At 36.3% G+C, this 27,962-nt stretch overlaps 1 protein-coding gene across 1 annotated transcript; it reads left to right on the top strand.

Moving 5' to 3' along the window:
* Nucleotides 1–27,722, top strand: ERI1 (exoribonuclease 1). Its single transcript, XM_080797084.1, has 7 exons — nucleotides 1–268; nucleotides 4,632–4,810; nucleotides 8,180–8,390; nucleotides 11,984–12,067; nucleotides 13,378–13,487; nucleotides 15,486–15,600; nucleotides 25,445–27,722. The coding sequence occupies exons 1-7, from the start codon at nucleotides 161–163 to the stop codon at nucleotides 25,685–25,687; spliced, it is 1,050 nt and encodes a 349-aa protein (XP_080653210.1). The 5' UTR covers nucleotides 1–160; the 3' UTR covers nucleotides 25,688–27,722.
* The last annotated feature ends 240 nt before the right edge of the window (nucleotides 27,723–27,962 follow it).

Raw genomic sequence — 27,962 nt, 5'->3', positions numbered from 1 at the left:
CCCGGAAGTGGGAGGTGTCCGCTCGAGTTTGTGTGGCCGCCGCCGCGGGAACGCGAGCCCGGTAATTTTTCAACGGAGAAAGGCGAGGCTTTCGGGCTTGGCCGAGTGAGAGTGAACGAGTGTCGGGCTCCAGCCCCTCTCTTTTTACGTGACAGCCGGCATGGAGCATGAGCGGAGCAAACAGCCTAGCAGCGAGGCCGTGGTTCCCGCGCGGCTGGAGTCGCCCCGGTCGGAGTGTGGGGAGGAGCCGCAGCATCCGAATCCCGAGGTGAGTCCGCCCGCGCCCGGCAATCGGTGTCCGGCCCTTCCATATGCCCGCGTCCCTGTCTTCGAGGGTGTCCCGCAGAAACCTCAGGCTGCGTGCCCTTCCACCCCAGCCCCGGCAGCTTTCCCTGTCCCCACCTCCGGTGCCATGGTTGTCACTGAGTCCCCTCTCGCCCGAAATACCCTCAGGATGTGAGGAAATAGTCAAGAAGAGAAGTGTGTGAACTGTGGTTTTATAAGTTCTGCTGGGAATTCCGCTCTGATATTCCGTGCGCACTGTTGCTGTGGTCATTCTCTCCAGCCTTATAGGTAATTGATAGGTTATATTTTAAAAAGCGCACCCTGTGCTCTTAGGTATGTCATTTCTTAAGACCTGAAGCCCATTGCCTCCCAGACTTCACAGAAGGTGGTTGTACCTGTTAGTTGGAGATTTTGCCTATTTGCTACTATTTCATATCGATTTATCGTATGACTTATTTTCCATAATGATTTTGACAACTCATTGGTAGATCTTAGTTACAGAGCAAAATTGTGAAGACCGCCTTAAAACTTACTTATTCGTCCTATTGGACAGAGATAAAAATTATTGTTGACCAGAGCTGCAGATTGTAAATAATACTAAAATTGGTTATTTCATTTCAGGAATGTATTTTGAGCACTTCCTAGAATGGGTAGTTGCTGGAGGCGTCCTTGTTCTTGCTCTTGGATCTAGTTAAGGTCTTCATATAGCGGCTAGAATGATCTTAATAAACATAAATCTGACTGGGTTTCTTCCCTTCCTAGTTTTCAGTTTGCTGTCCTGCAAGACCTGGCTCCTGCCCCCAGGGCTGAATGCATCTCACACAGTTCTTCCCTTTTGCTCTCAGAGCCCCTGGCTTCATTGCTTTTTTTTTTTTTTTTTAAATGGTGGATGGCCTTTTTCGTTAAGGATCTTTGTGTTTTCCCTTTGCCCTGCATGCTCTTTGGGATCTTTGCATAGTTATTGCATTCTCTTTAAGATACTCCTTTCAAAGAAGCCTTCCAGGCCCCTTCTCTCTAAAGAAACACTTTTCCAGCCACCTCCCTCTTCAATCTGAGATCTTCATCATGTAAGTTGGCTTAGAAGTAACTGACTATACTTCATTATATTTGAAAGTCTTAAAACTTTGAGATATAGCGACTTAAAACTTAGGTCTATGTTCCAAATTGGTTTTAGTGACTCATATTTGTTAAAAACATATTGTTGGATACCATTAATAAATGGTGATACAGGTTTTTTTTTTTTTTTTCAATCTCAGAGTGTTTTGTTGGAACTCAGCTAAGTACATTTTCATTTTCCCTAATATCGGTGGTTTTTGTAAAATAATAGGGGTTGCATTTTTATGTTTTTAAGCAAGTAGGTTCCAATTTCATCAGAACTCTTCTTTTGGAAGAATTTTAATCAAGCTAAATTATACTTCTAAGGTCTTTTTTTGTGTGTGTAGTTGCAGAAGTTTTTTTGTTTGTTTTGTAGATAATGCAGTTTTGGGCAATAAAATAATGAAAACATTCCCAAAATAACTATTTTAAAAATGTTCTTGCCACAGAGAAAAGTTTCTTTTTATCTTGTTATTAAAACATACTTTATTTCATGTTGAAATAACAAGTTGTGTTTGTTAAAAGGAATCTTCTGAATTTCAAACTATTAATCCCTTTCTCATCACAGAAAATGACAGCAATTTTGGAATACCTGTCTTGTAAATGAAAATATGTCACTTGAAGTCGAAAAACATTTTTAAGTACTTAAGGCAAGGTAGTAAGCCTCTTTTTGGTATAAAAGATTTTTATAATCATTTCCCATAATGTAAATATCTTCTTATTTGGGATAATATAAATCATACAGCCATTTACTTGAATACAGGAAAGTTGCAGAATGCCACAACACCGAAAGTGAATATTCCTCCCCATACTATGGAATCTGTCCACCCTTTCCTCATTGTATGTCCAGGACTTTATGTGAAGTGTTTCAGGTGGACATAGACATTGGGGAGTATCAATCTATGTATTATTTAGTATCAATCTATGTATTATCAATCTGTGTATTATTTAGTATATCAATCCATGCATTATTTAGTATCAATCTATTATTTAGTAAACTAATTATGCATTTTAGTAGATTAATAATACAGATGAGATTTTTAATATTTTCTTTCTGCTCCTTAGTGGATTGACTTGAGCACCTTTGGAAACCATTAGTGTAGACCTTAAATTTGGGAGAAGGCACTGATCACTGAGAACTGGACCCTGATGCCCTGAGCTTCACTGAAAGAGCTCGAGTTGGAACTGGGAGAGGAAGCAGATCTTCTGTTACAGAAATCATGATTTATAGCAAATTTACAAGAGGCCTTAGTGTTATTTGTAGGTAATTTTTGTAGCTACAATCTTAGATAAGAATTAAGCAGGTGAATCAGAGAGAGAGGACTTAGCCAAAGAGTAAATTTGCTTAAATTGACTGAGCCTTCTGTTTTGGTAGACAAACTGTTAACTCGCTGTTGACCTAAATTTTAACCTGACTGAAGATGAAGTTTAAAATTCAATGTAAATTTAAAGACACGAGATAAATTATCTTGATTAAATTCTAGTGATAAAATAGCTAGGTATTATAAATTTAACAGATCATCAAAAGCTAGTTATTTCCTCAGTTTTAGTCAAAGATCAGTGTAATAAAGTTTTTTAAAGAATTTGTCAACAAGGAACTTCAATATAGTTACTCTTATTTATGGACAATTCAGATATTGGGATTGCTGATATCTTCCTCTGACGAGATAGGAGTAATTCTTGAGTACTCTAGCATAATACCAAACATTGCATTTCTAGTAAATGTGTGTTATACTAAATTGAGAGCTTTGAGTGGGAAATAGTTCCTGACCATTAGGATTAGTGCTAAGTAGGGTCTTTGGCCTGTCTATGGCTATCCCTTCTTAATCTGTCATTAAAGTTCATGTGGGGACAATGTGGTAAATTATAACTAAGTTAACAAATTTTAATATGAATTAATGGTAAGTTCCAAAGTCTTTTTGAAAATTCTGAAACATACCTAATATTTGTGACGTTGCATTTGGAAAATAATTAACTTATAAATGGAACTCTGTTACTTAACATATTAATAATTTGGGACTACCTGGGGAGTGATTATAGTTGAGTCATGTTTTTTCATACAAAGATTTTGATTTAAGGAGAGAGGGAGGATTTATGATACAGTAACTAGTTCTTCTGAATAATTGGTACAATGTGAGTTTTAGAAATTGTGTTTTGAAACCAAATACATTTCCTCCTTTGCTTTGGGTTCTAGAAAGTTTTGAGCTAGATTTCTATCTAGCCCATTTTGTTTTTATATTGGGCAATTTCTGTTAAGTTAGTGAAATGAAGTCAGGTTAAAAAATTCTGTGGGGGCACCTGTGTGGCTCAGTCTCTTCAGTGTCAGGCTCTTGATTTGGGCTCAGGTCATGATCTTAGGGTTGTGGAATCAAGCCTGCATCAAGCTCTGTGCTCAGCAGAGGACTTTGCTTGATATTCATTCTCTCTCTCCCTCTGCCCCTACCCTTCTCGCACATGCTCATTCATGCTCTCTCTCTCAAATAAATAAAATCTTTTTAAAAAAAATTCTCAGGAAGTCACTGACTTACACATGCATAATGCTGTAAAAGGTCATTTAAAATTTTGTTTGTAAATTTTAGATTGTCATTTGTGAAAAGGTCTGTTCTATAGTCTATGATACGGTAATAAAATTTCCATTAATTGCACAGTGGGTATGGTGTTGGGAGCTGATATACATAATCTCATTTAATCCTTATAATAACCTTGTTTATTTTAAAACAGTTTTTAAAGATTTTATTTCTTTATTACAGAGAGAGAGAGAGCTTAAGGGGGAGGGCAGAGGAAGAGGGACTAGCAGACTCCCTGCTGAGCAGGACACAGGGGAGCTGAAGTCAGATGCTTAGCCGACTGAGCTACCCAGGTACCCCTATAATAACCTTGTTTAAATACTGTTTACCATTACCAAATGCCAAGTGCCACTTAGAATAGGTATTATTATTATTATTATTCTTTATTTTATAGATAAGGAAACTGAAGATCAGAGACTGATAAATAACTATCCAAGGTCTTGCTGCTAGTAAATGGTCAGCTAGGGCTCTGTTTTGAAGTGCTCCCAATACCAGTGCTATTTTTACTTAGCTTCATTTCCTTTAAGAAATCTCATGACTCAGAACAGCAGGGTAAATTGTATTGGAAACACGTCTTTCTTCTTTCTATGTACTTTTCATTGCACATGTAGCATGAATAGGCCTCAGGAGTTTGAATCTTTAAGTTGTTTGTATTAATTATATGCTGTACCTTTTTTTTGGTAGAAAAAGCAACGATGTAGATTTGATGGCCAAGAAACAAAGGAGTCTAAGTTCATTACCTCCAGTGCAAGTGATTTCAGTGACCCAGTTTACAAAGAGATTGCTATTACAAATGGATGCATTAATAGAATGAGTAAGGAAGAACTCAGAGCTAAACTTTCAGAATTCAAGCTTGAAACCAGGTAATTAAAAACAACTTTTTAAAAATTTAAAAGTAGTACATGTTCATTGTAGAAAATCTTGAAAACACTGAAAAACTAACAGTCATCTGTAATCCTACCATAAAGAGATAGTCATTATTAACAATTCAGATAACAGCTATAATTTACATTCTTAAAGTATATTTATGTGCAACTCTGATTACTTCTGACAGTCTCTTAGGTGATAGACTAAGATTGCTGAGTTGAAGTCTGAATATTTTGACAATCTACCAATAATGTGTAGGAGTAGCTGTCTTATTACTACATATATTTTAAATCTTTTTAGTTACTCATTTGGTTAATTTGGTTAATTTGGTACTCATTTGGTTAATTATATCTCATTAATGCGATTGGGGATGTGAGTGTGTGTGTGTGTGTGTGTGTGTGTGTGTGTGTATTATTTTGTGTTATTTTTATAAAGAGGGTTTCTTTGAAACCAGGTAATTTAAAAAAATCACTTACCAGGAAATATTTTTTTTCTGTTTTAGTTTCTGAAAGTATGCAGAATGATAGTATACTGTATATACTGTATGTTATATTTTAATATAACTGTATATTAAAAGAGAAAATAATGCAGCTTAGCCAATTTTTTGTGTGTGTGTGTTCAGTGAGATGTATACATACTCAGTTTTTTTTTTAAAGATTTTATTTATTTATTTGACAGAGAAAGAGATATCACAAGTAGGCAGAAAGGCAGAGAGAGAGGGGGAAGCAGGCTCCCTCCTGAGCAGAGAGCCCAATGCGGGGCTCGATCGCAGGACCCTGAGACCATGACCTGAGCTGAGGCAGAGGCTTAACCCACTGAGCCACCAAGACGCCCCCATACTCAGTTTTTAGTAATTTTTTGCAAATTAAATCACTTTATTTCAACTTGGGGCATGAGGTAAGAATGAGCTTTGGAATCCAGAAAAGCATGCTTATTTTTGATGGACAATTCAGTTGTCAGGCATTAATAAAAAAAATTGACCGCATGCAATAAATGTTATTTTTTATTGCATGCAATAAAAGTTATTGTTTCTGGGTCACCTGTATCCTTTTTCTCTTTTAGGCAAGATTCCTCTTCTTTGCTTTGAAATAGAGCTTCACTACTTTTCAAAAGAGCACACATGTACTTTTTTCCCTTTTAGATTGTCTACATGATAACTTGTGAAGAAAAATTTTACTTCATTTCCCCCTGACTCTATTATGAAGATATAGCTTGTGAAGATTTTCAGAGCAAAATTCTTGTCGTTCCTAGGAGTGAAGATCAGTTGCTTACTTGTGACCTTGCACGGCAGTTAGAGATCTAATCGTATGTTTGTACATTTATTCAGCAAGCACTTACTGATTTCTAAGCACTACACTGGGCATTAAAGTTATAAAAGTAACATGGATATGTATATCCCCCATTTTGGAAAGCAGACAGTCTTTTGGGAATATACACAGACAATCACAATACAGCGTGACCAGTGCTGTGTTGGAGGTCTGGTCAAGCACAGCATGCAAATAAAGAAGAGAGTCTGTCTTAGGAATTCAGGAGTGATGATCGAATTGATAGGCCATACAGAAAAGGAATGGAGGGTAATTGAGGCAGAAGGAACTCAAAACTAATTCCTGTAGGTATGTTTTCTGCTAAATAATCTTGCTTTTTCATCAGCTGTTGTATGACCAAAGTTACAAAACAAGAAAGCGTATCACATATTAGACAGTGGCTCATGCAGTGTTTTGTCTGCAGTGTTCGATGTACCACGGGGAGTGGGAGCATCTGAAGATGATACAGAAATGATAGGTCGTAGGCAAGTTGTGAAGGAACTGTATGCTGAAGTCTGTTTAATGTATAAGCACAAGGGAGCCACTCAGGGTATTATAGCAGGAAATTGGCATTAGTGGATAGTTCTAAAGTGGGGTAAAGAATGAAAAGAAGGGTTGTGGCATTACAAGCATTTGACAGAGTCCAGGGAGCTCATGGGAGCTACACCAGAGCCAATTCAGGAGAAGCAGATTCTGAATTTTTTTCTGAGTTAGAATTGGCAAAAGTGGTGATTATTTGGATGTGGATGGCAAAGGAGGTATTAAAGGTGACAAGTCTCTCCCTGGAGCACCTGGTTATTGTTCCTGTTGCTATTAGGTTTGTGGGCACCCCTTAAAGTAAGTGCAGCTTCTCCAAGAAATAGAGAGAAATTAAGATGAAGGAATCCAGAGCTGCCCCATGCATGACACAGAGGTCACTCACAATACCTTAATATGAAGGGGCTTAAGGGATTTCCCTCCTAGATTTTGGTAATTTAGAAAATCTCAAGCAAATAAACATATTAAAACGTTTTGCCTTAAAGCAAATATTGACAACTCTGGTTGTCAATATTCTCATGAATAGGATTCCTTTTCATGGATAGTTGAGAAAGGAAAATAAAAGATTAAAAAATTTTTTAATAGTCACTAATCAGTGATGTGACTAAAATTCCCGAGTTGTCGCTATGCACTAACTACAGTTTAGATCCTCTTATTTTTCCTGTCATTTTGTATTTGTGAGCTGTTAATATAAGGATTCAAACAAGTAACACTGAAAGAAGTCAGCACTGGTCATGGCTTTTAATTTTTAGAAGTACATGTAGTTTGAAGAACATGACCACCATTACCAACCATTGTTATCTATTTAGAGCAACCCTTTTTCCACCCACCAGTTGTGAAACATATATTTTGAAAATACCCATAATCTCCTGAATTAAATTCTACTCATGGTAAATGAAGAAACCTACCTCCAGTTAAGAAACTACGGAGTATGACAAAGTTCTTCTAGAAGTGGTTTACACTAGGGTATCTTCTAAATGAGTTTTCCTAGTTAAGTAGCTAATAGACATTCAACTTTACATACTAGGCTCGTAGAGCTTTCATATTCATATGGATATCTTAGTTGTATAACCTATAAAAGCCAAAAGAAAGGTATGAGACAACATAAATGTTCCATATACCTGAATGTTCTTACTCTGAAATTTGTGTTTGGCCCATAGAATAGTTCAACATTAATTTCAGTTTTTGTAATGTGTATATTATCTTGGTATATAAGGCAATGTGGCTTTATAGGTGGTGTATGCTAACAAGATTTATGGTTTGAAATACTAGAATAGGAGAAAGCTCTTATGTACTACAAAGACAAAAAGTTACTTGGGAAGGAAAATACTGATGCTGTATTACATTTGATTTTAATTCTTTGCTAATTTAGCTTTAAGTCTTGCTTTCTTTACATTTATTTTAGCTAATGTTTGCTAAATTATGCCGCGACTGCCAGTGGTTCATCCCAGTACCAGCAGGTAAGAGTTCAGATTCTTGATTGTAAAATTCACATGAGAGTTCATTTTCTTCTTCTTTCCTTAGAGGAGTAAAGGATGTGCTAAAGAAAAGGCTGAAAAACTATTACAAGAAGCAGAAGCTCATGTTGAAAGAGGGCAGTTGTGCTGACAGCTACTACGACTACATTTGTATCATTGATTTTGAAGCCACTTGTGAAGAGGGCAACCCACCTGAATTTATACATGAAATAATTGAATTTCCTGTGGTTTTACTGAATACCCATACCTTAGAAATAGTAAGTGAATTGTTGTATTTCAGTTTTATTCTTAGCAGCAACTATCCTGGGGTTCTCAGTAGAGCAGGCATCTCATTTGCTGTTTTAAAGCTAGAATGAGAATTCTGAAGTGGGTTGTTTGCTCTTGTGTACCTCATATCAGCTTGATTGATAGAAAAGCTGTAATGAAATAACTTCAGAGGCTACTTCTCTCCTTTTCCAATAGCTAAAATTATAGTGTTTTTTTTTTTTTTTCCTGTTTGCTTGGAACACATACTTGGCTGGCTGTAAGAATCTCCTAGGGAGGGGGGAAAAATGCCTGGCCCTCATCCCAGAGGTTCTGATTTAGTTGTCCTGTGGTGGAACCCCTGATATCAGCATGTTTTTAAAGCTTCTTAGTTGACATGCAGTCCGGGTTGAGAACCAGTGCTATAGATGACTGTATGCTGTGATCTCTAAAAATAGCAAATTACGGAAATCACCTGTCAACTTAGTACTGGCCATCTTTCTAGTGAGAAGTCTAGGGTGCGATGACACTCCTAAACCTTGGCCCCAAGACCTATAATGTATGTGCTTTACGTACTTGCTGTCACTGCAGTATTAGTTCAGGAAGCCAGCAGGAATTCCCCAGATACTACTCTTTGCCGTGTAAAATCTGAGCAAGGGTGTATCAGCATCTCATCCATCCAGAAGTTACTTCTGTGCTGTTCCCCAGTTGGCACCAACGCGTTGGGAGCAAGTATAAAAAGGCTTATGTATTAAAATGCATAGATCTTTTTCATAGTGTTGTTCAGAGCCTCTTAGTTATAATCAGACTATTAATGTAATTTCCTTGTCCAAAGAAGATTAAAGTCAATAAGTTAAAAGGAAAGATGACAGCTGTGAAAGTAATAGTCTTGTATAACTCACCAGATTCCACTTTCTCTTTCTTACTCAAGGACATTGCTCTTGCAATTCTTTTCTCTCATTTAGACAGTAGTGATTTACTGCTTTCTACTGTATTGTTCCCACCACATACAGACCTGTTACTTTTCACACCATGAAAAGCTTTCACTCTATCCCACTTCCCTGCCAGCTACGCTATGCGTTTGTTCTTTGAAAAAGGTACATACTGCTGTCTGTTTCCTCTCATTCTCTCTTAAATCCACACTGTCTTCAATCCCATCACTCCATTAAAATCACTCATTAGTGTCATCTTGGATCTCTACCTAAGTCCTGGTGTAAGAGACCACTCTGTCCTTGAAACATTTTTTGCAAGTGACTATCAGTACACCTCATTCTCTTGATTTGTCTCCAGTGTTACTCAGTTCAAAACCTAGGAATCATCCTTGACTCCTGTTTCTCTCGCATCATACATCCAGACCAACAGCAACTCCCGTTTGCTCTGCCTTCAGAATACATACAGAGCCCAGCCACTTAACTGCAGTGCTATGACTGTAGTCTGAGCCCCCATCCATAATTTCTTGTCTGGATTTACCTTCAAACCGGTCTCTGTTTCCTTCCATGTCTCCTACAGCCAATTCTCAACATAGTGGCTAGAGTGATCCTTATAAAAGTCAAATCATTTCCCCTCTCTGCTTAAACCCTTTAGTGGCTTTCCATTTAACTCAGTAAAAGCCATTTTCCTTAACATGAGCTATCTTCTCATTACCTCTGATCATGCCATATTGACCTGCTTGCTATTTCTCAGAAATGCCAGGCATGTTCCACCCCCTCACCTTCCAGGGCTTTAGTTCTAATTCCTTTCCTCCAGAGGTCTTGCTGCTAATTCCTCCCTTCCTCTCTTCCTTCCAGGCCTTTCTTAGTTCTCACCTTCTGCATAAAGGTGATGACCTATTTAATAGAGTAGCTGAACCACACCCCCATTTTTCTGATCCCACTTACCTGCTCTACTTTAATGTTTAAAAACCCTTATCACCTGTTAATTTACTATGTAATTTACTTAAGTTATTGCTAAATATTTGGTTAACAAGTGCATAGTTCTTCTCTATAGCATCATTCTGATAAAAGTGTTAAATACTGACTAAAGTTTTATTAATAGTGTGTTTAATATTACCTGCCTGCATTGGTAAGGGAAGTTGCATATTTTTGAAAGGTTTTCATTGAAAATTATAAAATATTGTATAAATATATAAATATAAAATATTATAAAATATTGATACTTAAAAAGATAAAGCTTTCATTTATCTGTGAAACTCAGTTAAGTAAAATTTTTCCTTCTGCAGTGTGTTTGGTAAGTAAAGAGCATCTGACTTGAAGTTCAAACATTCTTTGTTCTTTAATTTTGCTCTTTTACAACAATAATCTTTATAACTCATTGGCTTCATACACTTGTGTGAAGAAAGAATTTATTATTGAGAAATAATTAATAATCTTAATTTTTAAATTTTCTGTCACAAGAAATATTTTTTGTCTTTTTCTCTGCATCTACCTGGTATTAATGATTGCTGCCTTTAGGCTTTGAAATTGTCATTAAGTTTTAACAAGTGACTTAGCATGTTCTAGATTAGGGAGGCAGTATTAGGTTAGAGGAAAATTCGCACTTTGAGATCTGAGCTTGGTGATAACAGTACTGGCCTACGAGTTCATAGAGTTGTGATTATATAATGGGAAGGCAAGCGTGAAGGCTTCTCAAAGAGGTTAAAATTGCTACAAAAATATAATATTATCACCCTTTAAACTACTCCATCTCATGTTTAATTTTGGCTATTCAGTATTCAGTTTATTAGAATCAATATAAAAATAAGGAGTAGTCAAGAGAAAATGGGAGTAGTAATCTAGAGCTAATTTTTTATAACCAAAGATTGGCATTTCCCCAAAGAATTTATTATTATTTAAAAAGCTGTAACTTGAAGTTGAGGTTGCATTATTAAGCTTTACGATTTCAAATATTACGAGCAAAATTATTGACATTTTGCTCCTCAAGAAAATATTTAACCTTTGGTTTGAAGACTTGCTTTTAGATACTTGCCCTATCTTAAAATTTTTTTTGAGATTTATTTATTTTAGATAGAGAGTGCACCCATGTGCACACACAAGTTGGGGAGGGGCAGAAGGAGAGGATCTCCAGCAGGCTCCGTGCTCAGCGTAGAGCCTGATATGGGGCTCAGTCCCACGACCCATGAGATCATGACCTCAGCTGAAATGACGAGTCAGTTGCTTAACAACTGAGCCACCCAGGCACCCCATCTTAAGTTTTTTTTATTTTTTGAAGATTTATTTATTTGAGAGAGAGAGTATGTGCGCACGTGAGTGGGGAGAGGGGCAGAGGGAGAGAATCTCAAGCAAACTCTTCACTGAGAAGGGAGCCCCACTTGGGGCTGGATCTCATGACCCGTGAAATCACGACCTGAGGTGAAACTAGGAGTTGGATGCTTAACTGACTGAGCCAGCCAGGTGCCACTCTTAAAATTTTTTAAACTATAAAATAATTAAAATTAAAGTGTTTTGGGAGTAGAGAATTATCCTTAAATTGTTAAAATTCTAGAAAAGGCTATACCATGAGCACCTATGAAATTATAGTCTTCTGTAGCTTAATGTTTCATGTATTTTGTGTCCTGTTTCTGAAGTCATAGAAAATACTTGAACTTGTTCTCCTTGTTCTTCCCTTGTAGGAAGATACATTCCAGCAGTACGTGAGACCAGAGGTTAACACACAACTCTCTGATTTCTGCATCAACCTAACTGGAATTACTCAGGTTCTAATTCTATGTTCCTTTTTCTAGAGTTTGAAATAAGTTCTGAAATTAGATTTTATTTCATAATTTAAAAAATCATTATTATTGTAAACAAATTAATATGGTACTTTCCTTACTTGGTAAAGATTTTTCAGATTATACTATTAAAAAAGTAGAAAAGCAAATTTTATACCTGGTAAAATCTTTCTCAGCCTTTCCTCTTAAGGACTTGTAGTGATGAAACTAAAGGTTGCATTTATTTAGATCATTAGTAAAGCAAGTGTTACCCTGATGGACTTGGAGAGGAAGTTTGGAAATGTATCTCTTTATAACCTGACTGGATACATAGCTTAATGTTTTTTTAAGTCTCTGACTTTTTATTGTATTCTAATTGCTCTTTGTTCATTAATTTGGTTTCTTTATTCATTTACTCATTCACTCAACAAGTATTTCAGTGCCTACTACAGTAGTTGCCAGGGTACTGGGGATACAGAGGTGGTCAAGTCAATCTCCTTGGCTCACTCAACAATTTATAATCAGGAGGACAGACACACTAAACCAGTGGTGACAATATGGTTAGAAAGACTGACAAGTCAGTGTTTTATCTGGGTATTATGGGTATCTTATGGCAGAGGAAATGGAGAGCTGGCTAGTGTCAGACTTCTCAAGTTAGTGAACTTGGGCTGAATCATGATAGGTTAATGGGCAGGAAAGCATAGCTAGGCATTTCGGGTGTACACTACTGATGGCTCAGCTGTGTACGGGCTGGTAAGAAAGTGGTTGAAAATAAAATGGTAGGCAGAGGGAGGCCACACCATGAAGAGTCTGTGTGTCTTATCCTGAAAGCCTTGGGGGATGTTTGGAGGATTTTAAGTATGGAAGTGATGTGATGGATCAATTTAGGAAGATCAGTCTGGCAGCGGTGTGTCATCTGCTGTGGAAAGATCTGAGCTTTGAGATAGGAAGACCATGTTAGTGGGCCATGGCTTTTAGCTGGGAGATTTCCCTTTTTCCACTCTGGAGAAATAGTAAGCCACTGGATTGAGATCTTAAAAAAAAAAAAAAAAGAAACACCGGGGATGATCTCAGATCTTAATTTTGGGAGGATTATATACTTCAGTTGAAAGCGTCCCTAATGCCTGGCTGTGAACAATTTTTTATTATTTTAAAAATGAAATGTTAGGTGGACCTCAGCTAAGGAAATCATGTAGAGTTTAAAATATTATAGATAAGACTTTCTCTTACTTTTCCTTTCGACGTTTCTGTTTGGGTATTTGCAGGACTACATGTAGCTACTCTTATTTTTATAAATTTTACTTTTATATCCTCAGGATCAGGTAGACAGAGCTGATACCTTCCCTCAGGTACTAAAAAAAGTAATTGACTGGATGAAATTGAAGGAATTAGGAACAAAGTATAAATATTGCATATTGACAGATGGGTGAGTATTTAGGAAAATTATCTTTTTTATCTACTTTTTTTAAAGATGAAAGATGTTCATATCCATTTAACTTTTAGAATAACCACAAAGAAATATTTTCTGGTAATTCTGGGGTCTCCCACAAAAGACCATATTTTTCCTTTCACATTCTTATTTCTACTTAAACTTTGTGTTGTTTTCTTTTTTCTACTTAAGCTTTGCATCCTAAGGATCAAAAAAAGAGGAGGAAAAGAATGATAATAGTTTAATTCAGAACTAGGGAAAAATAAATATTACTGTGTAAAACTAAAATGACTTTACTAAAGTCAGTTTTTATCGTGTCACTTCCTTGCTCAAAGAAGTCCAAACTCTTCAGTCTGGCTTTCAGCATTCTCTCAGCGAATCCACCCACATGGGTAGCCTGACCCACCTGCCATTCTTGTCCACTCTGTGCATGCTGGCCATGAATCACGTGGTGTATCCTTTCTCTGCGCACGTACTCATGCTTTCCTCTCTACTGGAAGGCTCTCTTCCTTTCCTACGTCTTCATTATTATTCAAAGCCCTTCTTTTGTTTTACTCCACATACTACAACTCACACTGATCATCTTTTTTTTTTTTTTTTGATGTCTTATATTCTGTATATCTGAGCCATTCGTGCTGCCATCTAAGTATTCTGATATCTAAACTTTATGTAAGACTTGTTTGCAGGGAGATTAAAAATCCTTTCAGAGTAAGAGCTTCTGCTACTTGATTGTCTTCCCTAATGCTTCCTATAGTCCGGACTCAGAACGTGTGCTCAGAAGCATTTGTTCGATGGAAAGCTTAGAGGAAAGATCAGGAGGATTGAAACAAGGATTACAGGCACTGTGCCAGGGCAACTCCTATACCAGAATGCTATTAAGATTGGAGAAGGAAGTCCTGGTCAACTTCTCTGTCAAACTGTGGATACATTTATACACTAAAACTGAGATGTCACTTAAATCTCTTACATCACTTGCAGTTTAGTGACCCTTACATAGGAAAAAAGCGTTGAGTGTAGTCACATTATAATTGTGTTTAAAAATAGAAATCTGGGAAACTGTTGGTGGACCTCTTTGGAAATCTGTTGATTTTAAATGTGAATGAACAATGTTCCTGGTCAGGTATATAGGTGTTGCTGTCATAACACAGTATGTGTGATTCTATAAATTATGTATGTGTGATTCCTCACATTCTGGGACATAACTCATACCTCCAGAAATCATTTGGACAGCTCAGAGTTAAGGGAAGTTACCTCAGAGAATATTATAAATGCACAGAAGCAGTAGGATCCTGGAAACAAGCACTCGTTTTTAAATTTTTTTAAAAATAGACCTGAAAGTACTCTCGTTGGCACTGTAGAGCTGAATTGAGAACTTTTTTCTTTCCTGCGGAAGGTTATAATTTGTACGGCTGTTGTATCACTTCCCTTCCCTAGGAAAAAACCATGTATAAACCAACACAATTTCCATATTATACAATCAGTATTTTCCTACTTAACTACGTAAGTTGATTAGTGTTACAGAAACATAACACTGTAACAGAGCAAAGTGTATTCTCACCATTTAATACCAGCTACTTTCGTCTTTCAAATATTTTGTTCATTTGTTTTTTATTTGGTTTCAAAGCATACCCTCAAAAAACTTCCTAATACAATAAACCTGGCATTAAAAGTAAGCTTAACAGTGTTATTTTAGGATTGTGAAAAAATAATTAACAAGATAAAGGTCTGCCCAAGTAATCAGAACCTTGCAAGTGATCATGATTAGCCTAGTAAGATTTGTTTATGAAAAAAGTTTGATATACCTGACTTCTACTTTCCTTTGTTGTTTATTTTTGAATTAGTATTTTGGAAGTAGGTTAATTTTGTAAGCTTGATGATATGTGTGAATATCAGAAAGGTGACATGTAAATAAAAAACAATTAGAATGACTTAAAACAGTAGAACAGTAGAGCATTTATTTTATCATTTTTCTACCCCTGTTTTTGATTTTACAAGTTCGTGGGATATGAGTAAGTTCCTGAACATTCAGTGCCGGCTAAGCAGGCTCAAATATCCTCCTTTTGCTAAAAAGTGGATCAATATTCGAAAGTCATATGGAAACTTTTACAAGGTAAAGTTTCTCTATTTTATTGTTTATACTGCTCTTAATGATAAATTTATTACATTTTGCTTTTATGGTAAGTTGTGATTTACTAGGTGCTCTTCACAGGAAAAGGCCATATACTTCAGTTCTAAGTTTTTATAATCCAAACACGAGGATGATTATATGAATTTAGGAAGTTGAGCTATTTTTCTTTTAATCCGTTACCTTTATTTGAATAGGTTAACTGTTAAGTACATGATCTTCAGGAGAGGCTTGAAATTGTGGGGGTATTCAGGATGTGAATTGTTTGTGGAACAAACACTGAACTTTAATTTTTATCAAAGTTAATATATATGTATAGTGTAAATTTTTGAAGTAGTGCTACAAGGCTTATGAAAAAGGGCATTCATCCACTATGGCCCTCACCAGTACTGGTCCTTATTCTCCTTACTCTCCTGAGGCAAACACTTTTCAACTTTTTGTAGCTATTTCTTCCAGTATTTACCTTCATACTTCTAAATGATATGTTTATCCTGTTTCTTGAATTTTCAGTTTGAGATATATATGGAGTCCTACAATGGAAGATGAGATTTAGCTCTGTGTGAAAGCCATCATACCTGCATGTCCTTCCCCTCTGCGTGTCTTCTTAATTAGTTACATTATCTTTATAAGCAAATCATTATTCAGTACTTACATTCCTGTAGCAATGGAGAGTGTTCACCACTTCTCCCGAGATTTTTACAAGTGCCTTCAGTTGTTTTCTTATCCTGTTACTTTCCATTCAAACTGTAAATCTTTCTCCGTATTCAAAACACTCAGTGGTCTGTTTTCTTTCTTTCTCTTTTCTTTCTTTTTCTTTTCTTTTTTCCTTCCTTCCTTCCTTCCTTCCTTCCTTTCTTCCTTTTTTCCTTTTTCCTTGGAGGCTACCTTTCTATAGCTTTTAATCCTGTTCTAATCTGAACTATTTGTTCTTTAGGCTTCTTCTAAAGTCATCCTAAGAGATTCTTTTCTTGCTTCTCTGTCATGTTTTAGACTTTGTGTCATCTGCTTCCTTTACAACCTCATCTTGGTGAAGCAAATCCTAAAGTAATTTCATGAGAAAAGGTGCTTTCCCTTAAAAACATTTTTTGTAATTTTCCCATTTTTTAAAGCTGAGAAATATACATACAGAAAAGTGGAGTTTGGTTGTTTTAAAGTGAAATCCCTTGTAACTTCCACTCACTTAATTCCTTTCCTTTCCTCCAGAGCCCTCTGTGCACCCCGCCCCCCAAATGGTTCATACTTTCATGGAAATCATTTTCTTATCTTTCCTTAAAGCTTTAATATTTATGTGTCTATCTTATATAGTTTACTTTTGCTTCTTTTTGAACATGGTATAATTAACATTGTACTGGCTGTGTTGTTCATTTTGCTTTTTTTCTCAAGATTGTGTTTGAGATTCGTTGATGTTGTGTATGTAGCTGCGGTTTATTTTATTGCTGTGGAGAATTTCATTGTATGGATTTCATTGTGTGTTCTCCAGTTCATTGGAGAATTTCATTGTTTATCTGTCCTACTTTGGCCATTTTGGGGACTTTTAGGTACAGTGTTGCTATAAACATTCCTGCACATGTCTTCTGGCACCTTTGTGCTCATTGCTCCAGGGTATAAACCTACTAGTAGAATTGCTGGTTCATAGGATATGTGCATCATTGCCGTTAGGTAATGCAAAAATAGTTTTCTGATTTGTACTCTCCCCAGAAGAGTGGATGAACTTAAAATTGCTCCACATCTTTGCCAGCATCTGGTATTGCCGGACATTTTAAATGTTCATAAATCTGGTGAATGTGGGATGCCATCTCATTAAGGTGCTAATTTGCATTTGCCTAATTACTCATGACGTGGAGCCTGAGCTTGTTTTCTTAAGGTTCTTAGTCATTCAGATTTATTTTGTGAATCCCTGTTTAAGTCTTCCCATTTTAAAAAATTGGGTGGTCTGCCCTTTTGTAATTGTAGGTTACAATTTGTGATTGTTTATAGATAATTTATCTTGGATACTAGTCTTTTGATTATATTTGGTAATTTTTTTTCCTTTTTTGTGAATTTATCTTTTCGCTTATTTTGTGATCTTTTTCAAAAAAAAATCTTTTATGGATAATTACAAATATATGCAAAAGTTGACAGGTGTAATAAGCCCTCATGACCCAGTTTTAACAGGACAGTTTTTTTTTTTTGTTTTTTTGTTTTTTTTAAAGATTTTATTTATTTATTTGTCAGAGAGAGAGAGAGAGAGAGCGAGCGAGCACAGGCAGACAGAGTGGCAGAGGGAGAAGCAGGCTCCCTGCGGAGCAAGGAGCCCGATGCGGGACTCGATCCCAGGACGCTGGGATCATGACCTGAGCCGAAGGCAGCCGCTTAACCAACTGAGCCACCCAGGCGCCCCTAACAGGACAGTTTTAATAGGTATAAGTTCATGGCCAACCTTGTTTCATCTGCATCTCTACCCACTTTTCCCTTTCCTTACTCTTTTGAAGCCAATCTCAAATGTTATTTCCTATTTTTTTTTTTAAAGATTTTATTTATTCGACAGACAGAGATCACAAGTAGGCAGAGAGGCAGGCGGAGAGAGAGGGGAAAGGAGGCTCCCCACCTAGCAGAGAGCCCTCAGGGCTTGATCCCAGGACCCTGAGATCATGACCTGAGCCGAAGGCAGAGGCCCAACCTACTGAGCCACCCAGGCGCCCCTCAAATGTTATTTCACTTGATCTGTAAACGTTTCATTATGTAGCTCCAAAAAACAAGGAACCGTTTTAAAAAACATAACCATCACACTTAGAAAATAATCAACCATAATTCCTTAATATCATCAAATGGTTATAGCTTTCTTTTTAAATTTAATTTAATTAGTTAATTTTAAAAATTGAAGTGTAGTTGACATTTATTAGTTCCAGGCATACAACATAGTGATTGGACAGTTCTGTACATTATGCCATGCTCACCACAGTGTGTTACTGTTTGCTAGCATATGTTATTACAGTTATTGACTGTATCCCTGTGCTGTACTTTTCATTCCTGTGACTTTTTTTATAACTGGGGTTTATACCTCTTAATTCCCTTCACCTCTTTTTTTTCCCTTTTACCTTTTGTGATTTGAATCCGGATCCAAATAAGGTCCACACATTTAAAGTTGGTTGACATGTCTCTTTTAAGTTTTTTAATCTCTAAATTCGTTTTCCACCTCCTTTTTTTCTCTAGCGATTTATTATTATTATTTTTTTAAGAAATGGAGCCATTTTGGGATGCCTGGGTGGCTCAGTTGGTTAGGTGTCTGCCTTTGGTTCAGGTTCTGATCCCAAGGTCCTGTGATCAAGTCCCACAAAGTTGGGGAGGGGGGTCATTGCTCAGCAGGGAGCATGCTTCTTCCTCTGCCTGCCACTCCCCCTGCTTGTGTGCTCTCTCTCGCTCTCTCTCTGTCAGACAAATAAATAAAATCTTTAAAAAAAAGAAAGAAAGAAATGGAGCCATTTTTCCATTTTCCCAGTCTGGATTTTGCTAATTGTGTCCTGTGTTATTAATTCAAATGCCTCTACTCTGTTTCTTTCTTTCATTTAAGATTTTATTTATTTATTTGACAGAGACACAGCGAGAGAGGGAACACAAACAGGGGGAGTGGGAGAGGCAGGCTTCCCGCCAAGCAGGGAGCCCGATGTGGGCCTCAATCCCAGGACCCTGAGATCATGACCTGAGCCAAAGGCAGATGCTTTAAGACTGAGCCACGCAGGCACCCCATGTCCTCTGTGTTTCATGTAAATTGTAGGGGCTCAGTCATCTTTAGGTTTGCTTTTTTTTTTTTTTTGCTATACCTCCCAGGCAACAATGCATTCTTACATTAGGGTGTCTTTCTCAAACCTTTAACTATTTATTTTAAGGATAATTACTAATAATTAATAAAGCCATAAAATAATTTTTAAGTCTGCATAAAAACATCCACAGCTCACAATACATCACAATACATGGAGTGTTCAGAAAGTTGTAGATATATAGTAAGGCAATAACATTGTCAAGTGCTCTTTTGAGTATAGTATTTTTTTTGTGGATCTGTTTATGTTGACCAATTTATTAGGCTGCTCTTTTCTTTTTTAAAGATTATATTTATTTATTTGCCCGAGAGAGAGCGAGCGAGCAAGAGTGCACAAGCAGAGGGAGCAGCAGGCAGAGGGAGAAGCAGGGTCTCTCTGCTCAGTAAGGATAGGATGCTCTTTCTATATGGTTTTCCCGTATTCATAATAGTTATCAACTTTAATGCCAGTTAGTGGAAGTTGAGGAAACGTAACATTTTTCTTTTTAAAATGTTTCCTTCTTTTGTTTTGTTTTGCTTTCCTTATTTAAGTAGGCCTAAAAGTCTTAACACAAATTTTTTCTGTATAGGATGCTACCAGTGTATAGTCTGCAGTATGTACAAAAAGTATTCTTTCTCCTTTTTAAAACTAGAAATGACTTTTTACCTGCTCTTTCTTGGGAGTGGAGATAGATCATTAAATTTGAAATTATCTCTTTCCTTTTCATATGTTTAAGAAACTTACAGGGCAAGCATAATACTTTTCTCTTTAATAGCTGGCTTAAACTTACAGTGGGTTTGATTTTTCTGTAAGTAAGCTGAAACAATATGAATAAAAATACAGGTTACAGACGCAATTTTATACCAGATTTTAGAAAATAAACTTACTTATCTATGGCATGATCATACTCAAATGTAGGTTCAGCATTTACAAAATTATACAAACATGTTTATTTCTTTAGTAGTTCTGTATATGCATTAAAATGTCATTTTTGAAGTATAAATAAAGAATGAAATATGCTTTGGGAAAGCGAAAGATATGTTTGTTTTTGTTCTTTTGTTTTTGTCTTTTTATTTTCCTGTACAAATACTCAGTTCTGGGGGCGCCTGGGTGGCTCAGTGGGTTAAAGCCTCTGCCTTTGGCTCAGGTCATGATCCCAGGGTCCTGGGATCGAGCCCCACATCGGGCTCTCTGCTCCATGGAGAGCCTGCTTTCTCCTCTCTCTCTCTGCCTGCCTCTCTGCCTACTTGTGATCTCTGTCAAATAAATAAATAAAATTAAAAAAAAAAAAAAAAAAAAAACAAATACTCAGTTCTGGGTTGGATTTGAGGTAAGTTCTCATGGATTTCGTTTTCCACTGAAAATAGAGAACTTCTGCCTGTGCTCTTCATCTTGTTAAATAAGAGGCTTACTTACACATTCAAAAGATTGAAAGCTATGGCAAAATGTTCATTGCTTTTCGGTGAGTGACTAGACCCTCTTCTTTTGCAGAAATCTGTAGCTATTCTAAAGGCAGATCAGGAAATCTCATCTCTAGAGTATGAACAGACTGTACATTACAAAGCTCTTTTCAGAGTCAGGTTCTGTGGCTCAGCAGAAGATTTTGAGAAAGGTTTTTTTGTTGTTGTTGTTGTTGTTTTAAATTTTTTTTCTTTTTTACCTAGCTGTACTCTGTGTTCAATGGGAAGAAAAATCCTGTCTAATTTTCTACAGTTTTTCCAGATGGCTTTCAGTAGGTCTTGAGACTTGCAAATAACTTTCTCACTGCCAAGCCCAAGCAAAAGTGTGAACATTCCAGATTTTTTTTTTTTTTTTTGCAATGTGATTTTTCCAAAGACTTAATTTTCTTCAAAATCCAAGAATCTTGTCACTGGATGTTAAATGTTTTCTACAGGGTCTTACAGAGATTTCTGCAATTGGTTTATGTAATGAAAATGTCTAGGCTAGTTCTTATAGCCCTTCTTCAAACCACTCAGCAAATTTTGGCCTACTGTTTTCCTACCATTCACTTTTCAAGTCAGGCATCTTGCCGGGAACTTTCCCTTGCCAGGCCAGAGGAAGTGTGAAGTTCATGTGTTCTTTATCCAGGTTTTCACACAGCTATTAAATTTTAGACATGATTGAGTGAATTGGTCTTTGTTTAACAGAGTTAATCACTTTGCTGGCACTGTCCAGGACTTTTCATGTTAACTCTGATTCATTTTGTGGTAAAATATGCATAACAAATTTACCATTTAGCCATTAAGTACACAGTTTAGTGTCAAAAAGAACATTCATACTGTCATGGAACCATCACCGCCATTCATTTCCAGGGCTTTTTCTTCTTCCAAACCTGAAACTATACCTTTTAAAAAGTGACTCTCTGTTCCCCCTTCCTTTGGCCCCTGGTAACCACCATTCTGCTTTCTGTCTCTGAATTGTACCACTCTAGGTATCTCATGTAACTGGAATCATACAGTATATTGTCCTTTTGTTCCTGGCGTATTTCACTTAGCATAATGTCTTCAAGATTCAGACATGTGGTAGCATGTGTCAGAATTTCCTTCCTTTGTAAAGCTAAATAATAATTCCATTGTTTGAGAAGCTCCTTCCTTTTGAAGGTGGAATAATATTTCATTAGATTTATATCCCATTTTGTTTATCCCTTCATCTGCTGTAGACTCGTGGGTTCTTCCGCCTTTCGGCTGTTGTAAATAATGCTCCAGTGAATGTGGGTGCGCAAATAACTGAGTCCCTGCTTTCAGTTCTTTGGGTACATACCCAGAAGTGGAATTGGATCATACAGTAGTTCTATGTTTAATTTTTTGAGGAACTTCCGTGTCACAGCTGCAGCACCATTTTACATTCTCACCAGCACTGCACGAGGGTTCCAGTTTCTCTGCATCCTTGCCAACACTTAGTTTCCATTTGCTTGCCCCCCCCTTTTTTTTTTTTAAATAATGGCCATCTAATGGGTTTGGAGTGGTATCTCATTGTCGTATAAATTTGTACTTCCAGAATGATTAGTAATGTTGAGCAGCTTTTTGTGAACTTATTGGCTAGTTGTACTTATCTGGAAATATATCTGTTCAAGTCCTTTGACCAGTTTGAAATCAAGTAGTTTTTTTTTTTAACTATTATTGTTGAGTTTTAGGAATTCTTTTTTTTTTAAGATTTTGTTTGAGAGAGCAAGCATGAGCACTGGCAGTGTATAGGGAGAGGGAGAAAAAGACTGCCCACCAGGCACTGAACCTAAGGCCAGGACTAAATCCCAGGACCCTTGGGATCATAACCTGAGCTGAAGGCAGATGCTTAACCAACTGAGCTATTCAGGTGCCCAGGAATTCTTTATATATTCTGGATATTAATCCTTTTTCAGATCTATGATTTCCAAATATTCTCTTCCATTCTGTTGGCTGCTTTTCTCTATTGATAGTGTGCCCTTTGAGATACAAAAGTTTTAAATTTTCATGAAGTCCAGTTTATCTGGTTTTTCTTTTGTTGCCTCTGCTTTTGGTGTTATATCCAAGAAACCATTGCCAAATCCAGTGTCATGAAACTTCTCCTGTAGGTTTTCTTCTAAGACTTTTATAGTTTGGACTTAGGTTTAGGTTTTGATCCATTTTGAGTTAATGTTTTATTAGTGATTGCTTTGAATTTATAGATTATGTTAGATTGATAGCTGAACAATACTAAATCTTTCAATTTATGAACACAGATGTCTTCCCATTTATTTATACTGTCTAATTTCTTTCAGTAACATTTTTTAGTTTTTGATGTACAAGTCTTTCACATCTTTGGTTAAAAAAAAATTATTTTTTTTTCTACTGAAATGGAATTGTTTTCTTAATTTCCTTTTTGGATTCTACATTGTTAGTTGATAGAAATGCACCTGATTTCTCTGTGTTGATTTTGTATCCTGTGACTTTGCTGTCTTTTTGCTTATTAGTTCTGACAATTTTTTGATGGAATCTTCAGGACTTTCTGCATATAAGATCATGATAGCTGCCAACAAAGATCACTTTACTTCTTCCTTTCCAATTCAGATCTCTTTTATTTCTTTTTCATGCCTGCTTGTTCTGGTTAGAATTTCTGATGTTATTTTGAATGGAAGTGGTAAAAGTGAGCATCCCTATCTTGTTCCTGATCCTAGAGGAAAAGCTTTCAGCCTTCTTAACATTGAATATGATGTTCACTCTAAATTTTTTTATATATGGACTTCATTATTTTGAGGTAGTTTTTTTCTATTCCTGGTTTGTTGAGTATCTTATCATGAAAGAATGTTTAATCTTGTCAAATGCCTTTCTGCATCAGTTGAGGTGATCATGTGTTTCTTCCTTCATTCTGTTAATGTGGTTTGTTACATTGATTATTTTTTGTATGTTGAACCATCCTTACTTTCCAAGAATAAATCTTACTTGGTCGTGGTGTATAATTCATTTAATATGCTGCTGAATTTGGTTTGCTAGTATTGTTGAGGATTTTTACGTCAATATTTATAAGGGATAGTGATCTCAAGTTTTCTTGTAGTGTCTTTGGCCTCGATATCAGGATAATGCCAAGCTTATCAAATGATTTAGGAAATGTTTCTTCCTCTTCAGTTTTTTGCAAGAGTTTGAGAAGGATTAGTGTTAAAACTTATTTAAATGTTTTTGTAGAATTCACCATCGAAGCCATTAAGTTCTGGGCTTCTCTTTGTTGGGAGGTTTTTTTTTTTGTTGTTGTTTTTTTTTTTTAAAGATTTTATTTATTTGACAGGCAGAGATCACAAGTAGGCAGAGAGGCAGGCAGAGAGAGAGAGGAGGAAGCAGGCTCCCCGCTGAGCAGAGAGCCTGATGCGGGGCTCGATCCCAGGACCCTGAGATCATGACCTGAGCTGAAGGCAGAGGCTTTAACCCACTGAGCCACCCAGGCGCCCCTGTTGGGAGGTTTTTGATTACCAGTTCAGTCCTCTTTCTGTAGGTCTGTTCAGGTTTTGTTTTCTTCAGGATTCAGTCTTGGTAGGTTGTGTGTGTCTAGGAATAGTCCAGTTCACCTAAGTTGTCCAACATGTTGGAAAAGCACATTTTTCTAGGTGATACTTAATGAAAGGACCAGAATGCATTATGGTATTAAAGTTTAGGATAATTATTAATTTTTATCATGGTGCTTTTATATCATTTGCTTTGTGATTCTCCCAATAACCCAGTGAATAAGGAGTATAACTGTTAGTCTTATTTTACAGATGAAGAAGCCAAGACCCTAAGGTGTATAGGTGACACAGCTATACAAACTACAGAATGTAAAACTTAACATGTACAGTAGATAGAATAGTGGTTCTCAAAAGTGGAGGGGCATATTGGAATTTGGGGAGTGAGATTTTTACATTTACCAAATTGGATCAGGTGTTTAAATAGGTTGAAGAATACCACATGGTAATTTCTTTCATGCTGGATCTTCATTATCTTTAGTCATAGAAAGGCTGAAGTTTTGTTTTTTTGTGTTTTTTTTTTGTTTGTTTGTTTTTTTTGGTATATCTAAGGAGTCTGTCAATACATTATACACCATATATATATATATGGTGTATAATACATTATACACTGTAATACATTATAGTAAAATACCATGGAAAAGAATGTTTGGGTTAAAATGGTAGAGCTTTGGGGTGCTTGGGTGGCTCAGTTGGCTGAGTGTCTGACTCTTGATCTTGGTTCAGGTCTTGATCTCAGGGTTGTGAGTTCAAGCACCGTGTTAGACTCCACACTGGGCGGGGAACCTACTTTAAAAAAAAATGGTAGAGCTTCAACTTAGATATCCAGAACAATACATTTCCTTTCATAAATGTGATTTGTCAAATTACAGAACTGCAAACTCTTTAGATGTCTTGAGGATTCTACCTATTTATGTGTATTTTCATTTATAACTTGAGAATTTTTTTAAAATTCTGAAGGTTTAAATTACTTATTTGCTTCATTTGACTAAGAGTACTTGCCCTTTGCCTAACTTTAGCTGTTATCATTAATTTTTATTTTCTTCTTTTTCACAATGGCTTACAGAAAACTAAAGAATTATCTACTAAACTGTTTATTTTCCAGGTTCCTAGAAGCCAAACAAAATTGACAATAATGCTTGAAAAGCTAGGAATGGATTATGATGGACGGCCTCACAGTGGTCTTGACGACTCTAAGAACATTGCCCGAATAGCAGTTCGAATGCTTCAAGATGGGTGTGAACTCCGAATTAATGAGAAAATGCATGCAGGACAGCTAATGAGTGTGTCTTCTTCGTTACCAATAGAGGGCACTCCAGCTCCACAAATGCCGCATTCTAGAAAATAACAGCATTTTTGTCCTTTGCCCACAGATCATTCACTCTAACTGGAGTTGCTACAAAGAGGTAGCAGGTGGAATACTTATTGAATTAGTCCTGTGGTGCAAAATTTAAGCACCTTAAATATTTACAGTCTTACTACAGTTATATATAAATGTGTGTGAACAGATTCTGTGGGGAGGGCGTATTGAATTTTTTGTCACCAGCACTTTTGATATGAGCAGTATTTGTTACACAGTAACAGTTCCTGCTTAGAATTGACTTTTATAATTTAAGGTGTCCAAGACGTGTTCCTTTTGGTTTTAAAATGCAAAGGCTTACTGGCACTCTCCTTGAATGTAATATCTTATTGATGTTAAGATATATAATGTATTTCTACATTAACATCATTAGATCAAGTCATTTCTTACAGTGCAGGAAAGATTGGAAAGCCTTATCTAGGCTTTGGGTTTTAAGACTATCACAGTCCTTTTGATTTTTGAATTCTATATGTGAAGTTCAGATGTGCATGGTGAATTTCATAAAGTACTTGGTACACATATCTGCCTACATTTCTTTTCAATTTGTAGTTGGAAGACTTGTGGTAGATTTTAGGGTCTTGTTAAGAAATCAGTTACTGATGAGGTTAATGGAAAGTCAGAAGAAAATACCATTTAAAGGAATATAAGGGCTGTAGCTCAGACTTTATCATACATAAACATATCACTGGGGTTCTTTGGACTTCATTTTTTGATTCCCCTCCCTCTTGTGACATACATCTGCCCTAATTCTTAAATCTAAGAGACCGTGCTTTGAAATAGACTAAGAATAGGGTCGCCACTTAATTTTGCATTTGTATTCAACATTATGAGTAAGGTTAATAAAGTCAAATAATGCTTTTTAACATATCTTATGTTTTTATTACAGGTTGATATTGCATAGTGAGTGACCACTAAATCTTGATAGTTAATTCTTAACTAATTCTAAAAACATAAGTGGGTTTATGGAGTTGAAAAAGCAAAACTCTTACCTAGATGCTAAAAACATTTTCTGAATTGAATTTCCCCCTATAGCTTTCATGAACAATTTGCCTCTTCTCTTTTCCTTTCTATTAGTAGTTGCGATGCTACTTTATTTTAATGATTTACATAATAACTAAATGACTTTTATAGAGGCTTCCAACCCTGGTGCATAGGAAAAAAGGAGGCATTTTTCTTGGTCTGAGAATTTTCTCCCCAGTGCTGTAAAAAGAATGAATTTTGCCTTTGAGCGGTAGTTGTAGAATAAGAATAAAGACTAACAAGTGGATAACAGAAGACACAAGGGATGTGATGCCCTTAGACAAACTGATATGGATTATAGTAAAACAAGGAAATCTAGATGTTTTATATTTATGCAGTAAACTTTGGGGGCGAAGTGGATGTATGCTGAGATTTTTGTGAATCCTAAATAGCACCATAAGATATACTGTAAAGTATTGCTGTAAGTTTCAAAGAATTTCCTTCAAATCCTTACTGAATTGCTGGGCCAGGGCAGAGCTGTAGAGAACAGCAAATCACTGTTGAGATGTGGATGCCAGAAAGTCCACTGGCACTCTTTTTAGGCGATTTTTTTCCACGTAGCCACCTTAACCTTAGAATTCAAATTCATGCCTCAGCAAAACCATTAATTATCTGTTGCCAGCTTCTATCGTTGCTAATTAACAACTGAAATTGCAGTGGAGAAATGTGAAAATGGCAAGGAAATACTACATCTCATGTTGTTTGTTTTTAAATCAGACTTCTAATTTCTGCGCCAATTTGTCCTTTTTATGAAACAACCCAAGTACCAACACCCAAGTACCCAAGTCCTATTGTATTTCTTTATAAGATCTTCAGCCTTACAAGCTGTCAACGTCCTTTTGACTCCGTCAGGTATTTTATTTGGTGATGTTTTACTGTTCTCATTTTATAAAAAACTACCGAGGAATAATTGACAAATGTAAGTGTACATATTTAAACTATTTAAAGTGTAAATGTGATGATTTGAAGTACATTGTGGAATGATTATCAAGATCACATCACTTCATATAGTCAACTTTTTTTTTTTGGTGGTGAGAATGCTTAAGGTCTACTCTAGGCAACTTTCAAGTTTATAATACCCTGTTATTAACCACCGTCAGCATGGCTGTACATTACATCTTCAGAACTTACTCTTCTTATTACTGAAAATTTGTACCCTTTGCAACCACCATTCTGTTACATTTCTATGATATTAGCTTTTTTTTTTTTTTTTTTTTTTAAGATTCTGCATCCAAGTGACACC

This window comes from Martes martes, assembly GCF_963455335.1.
Source record: "Martes martes genome assembly, chromosome: 2".
Classification (NCBI taxonomy): domain Eukaryota; kingdom Metazoa; phylum Chordata; class Mammalia; order Carnivora; family Mustelidae; genus Martes; species Martes martes.
Note: the sequence above shows the minus strand (reverse complement) of the source record. Positions and strands in the feature narration are given on the sequence as shown.

Excerpts from the sequence above, each read along its gene's own strand:
- ERI1 (XM_080797084.1), top strand. The coding sequence starts at position 161 with ATGGAGCATGAGCGGAGCAAACAGCCTAGCAGCGAGGCCGTGGTTCCC. Across the intron at positions 12,068-13,377 it reads ACCTAACTGGAATTACTCAG|GATCAGGTAGACAGAGCTGA; the intron begins GTTCTAATTCTA and ends TTATATCCTCAG. Across the intron at positions 15,601-25,444 it reads CATATGGAAACTTTTACAAG|GTTCCTAGAAGCCAAACAAA; the intron begins GTAAAGTTTCTC and ends TTTATTTTCCAG.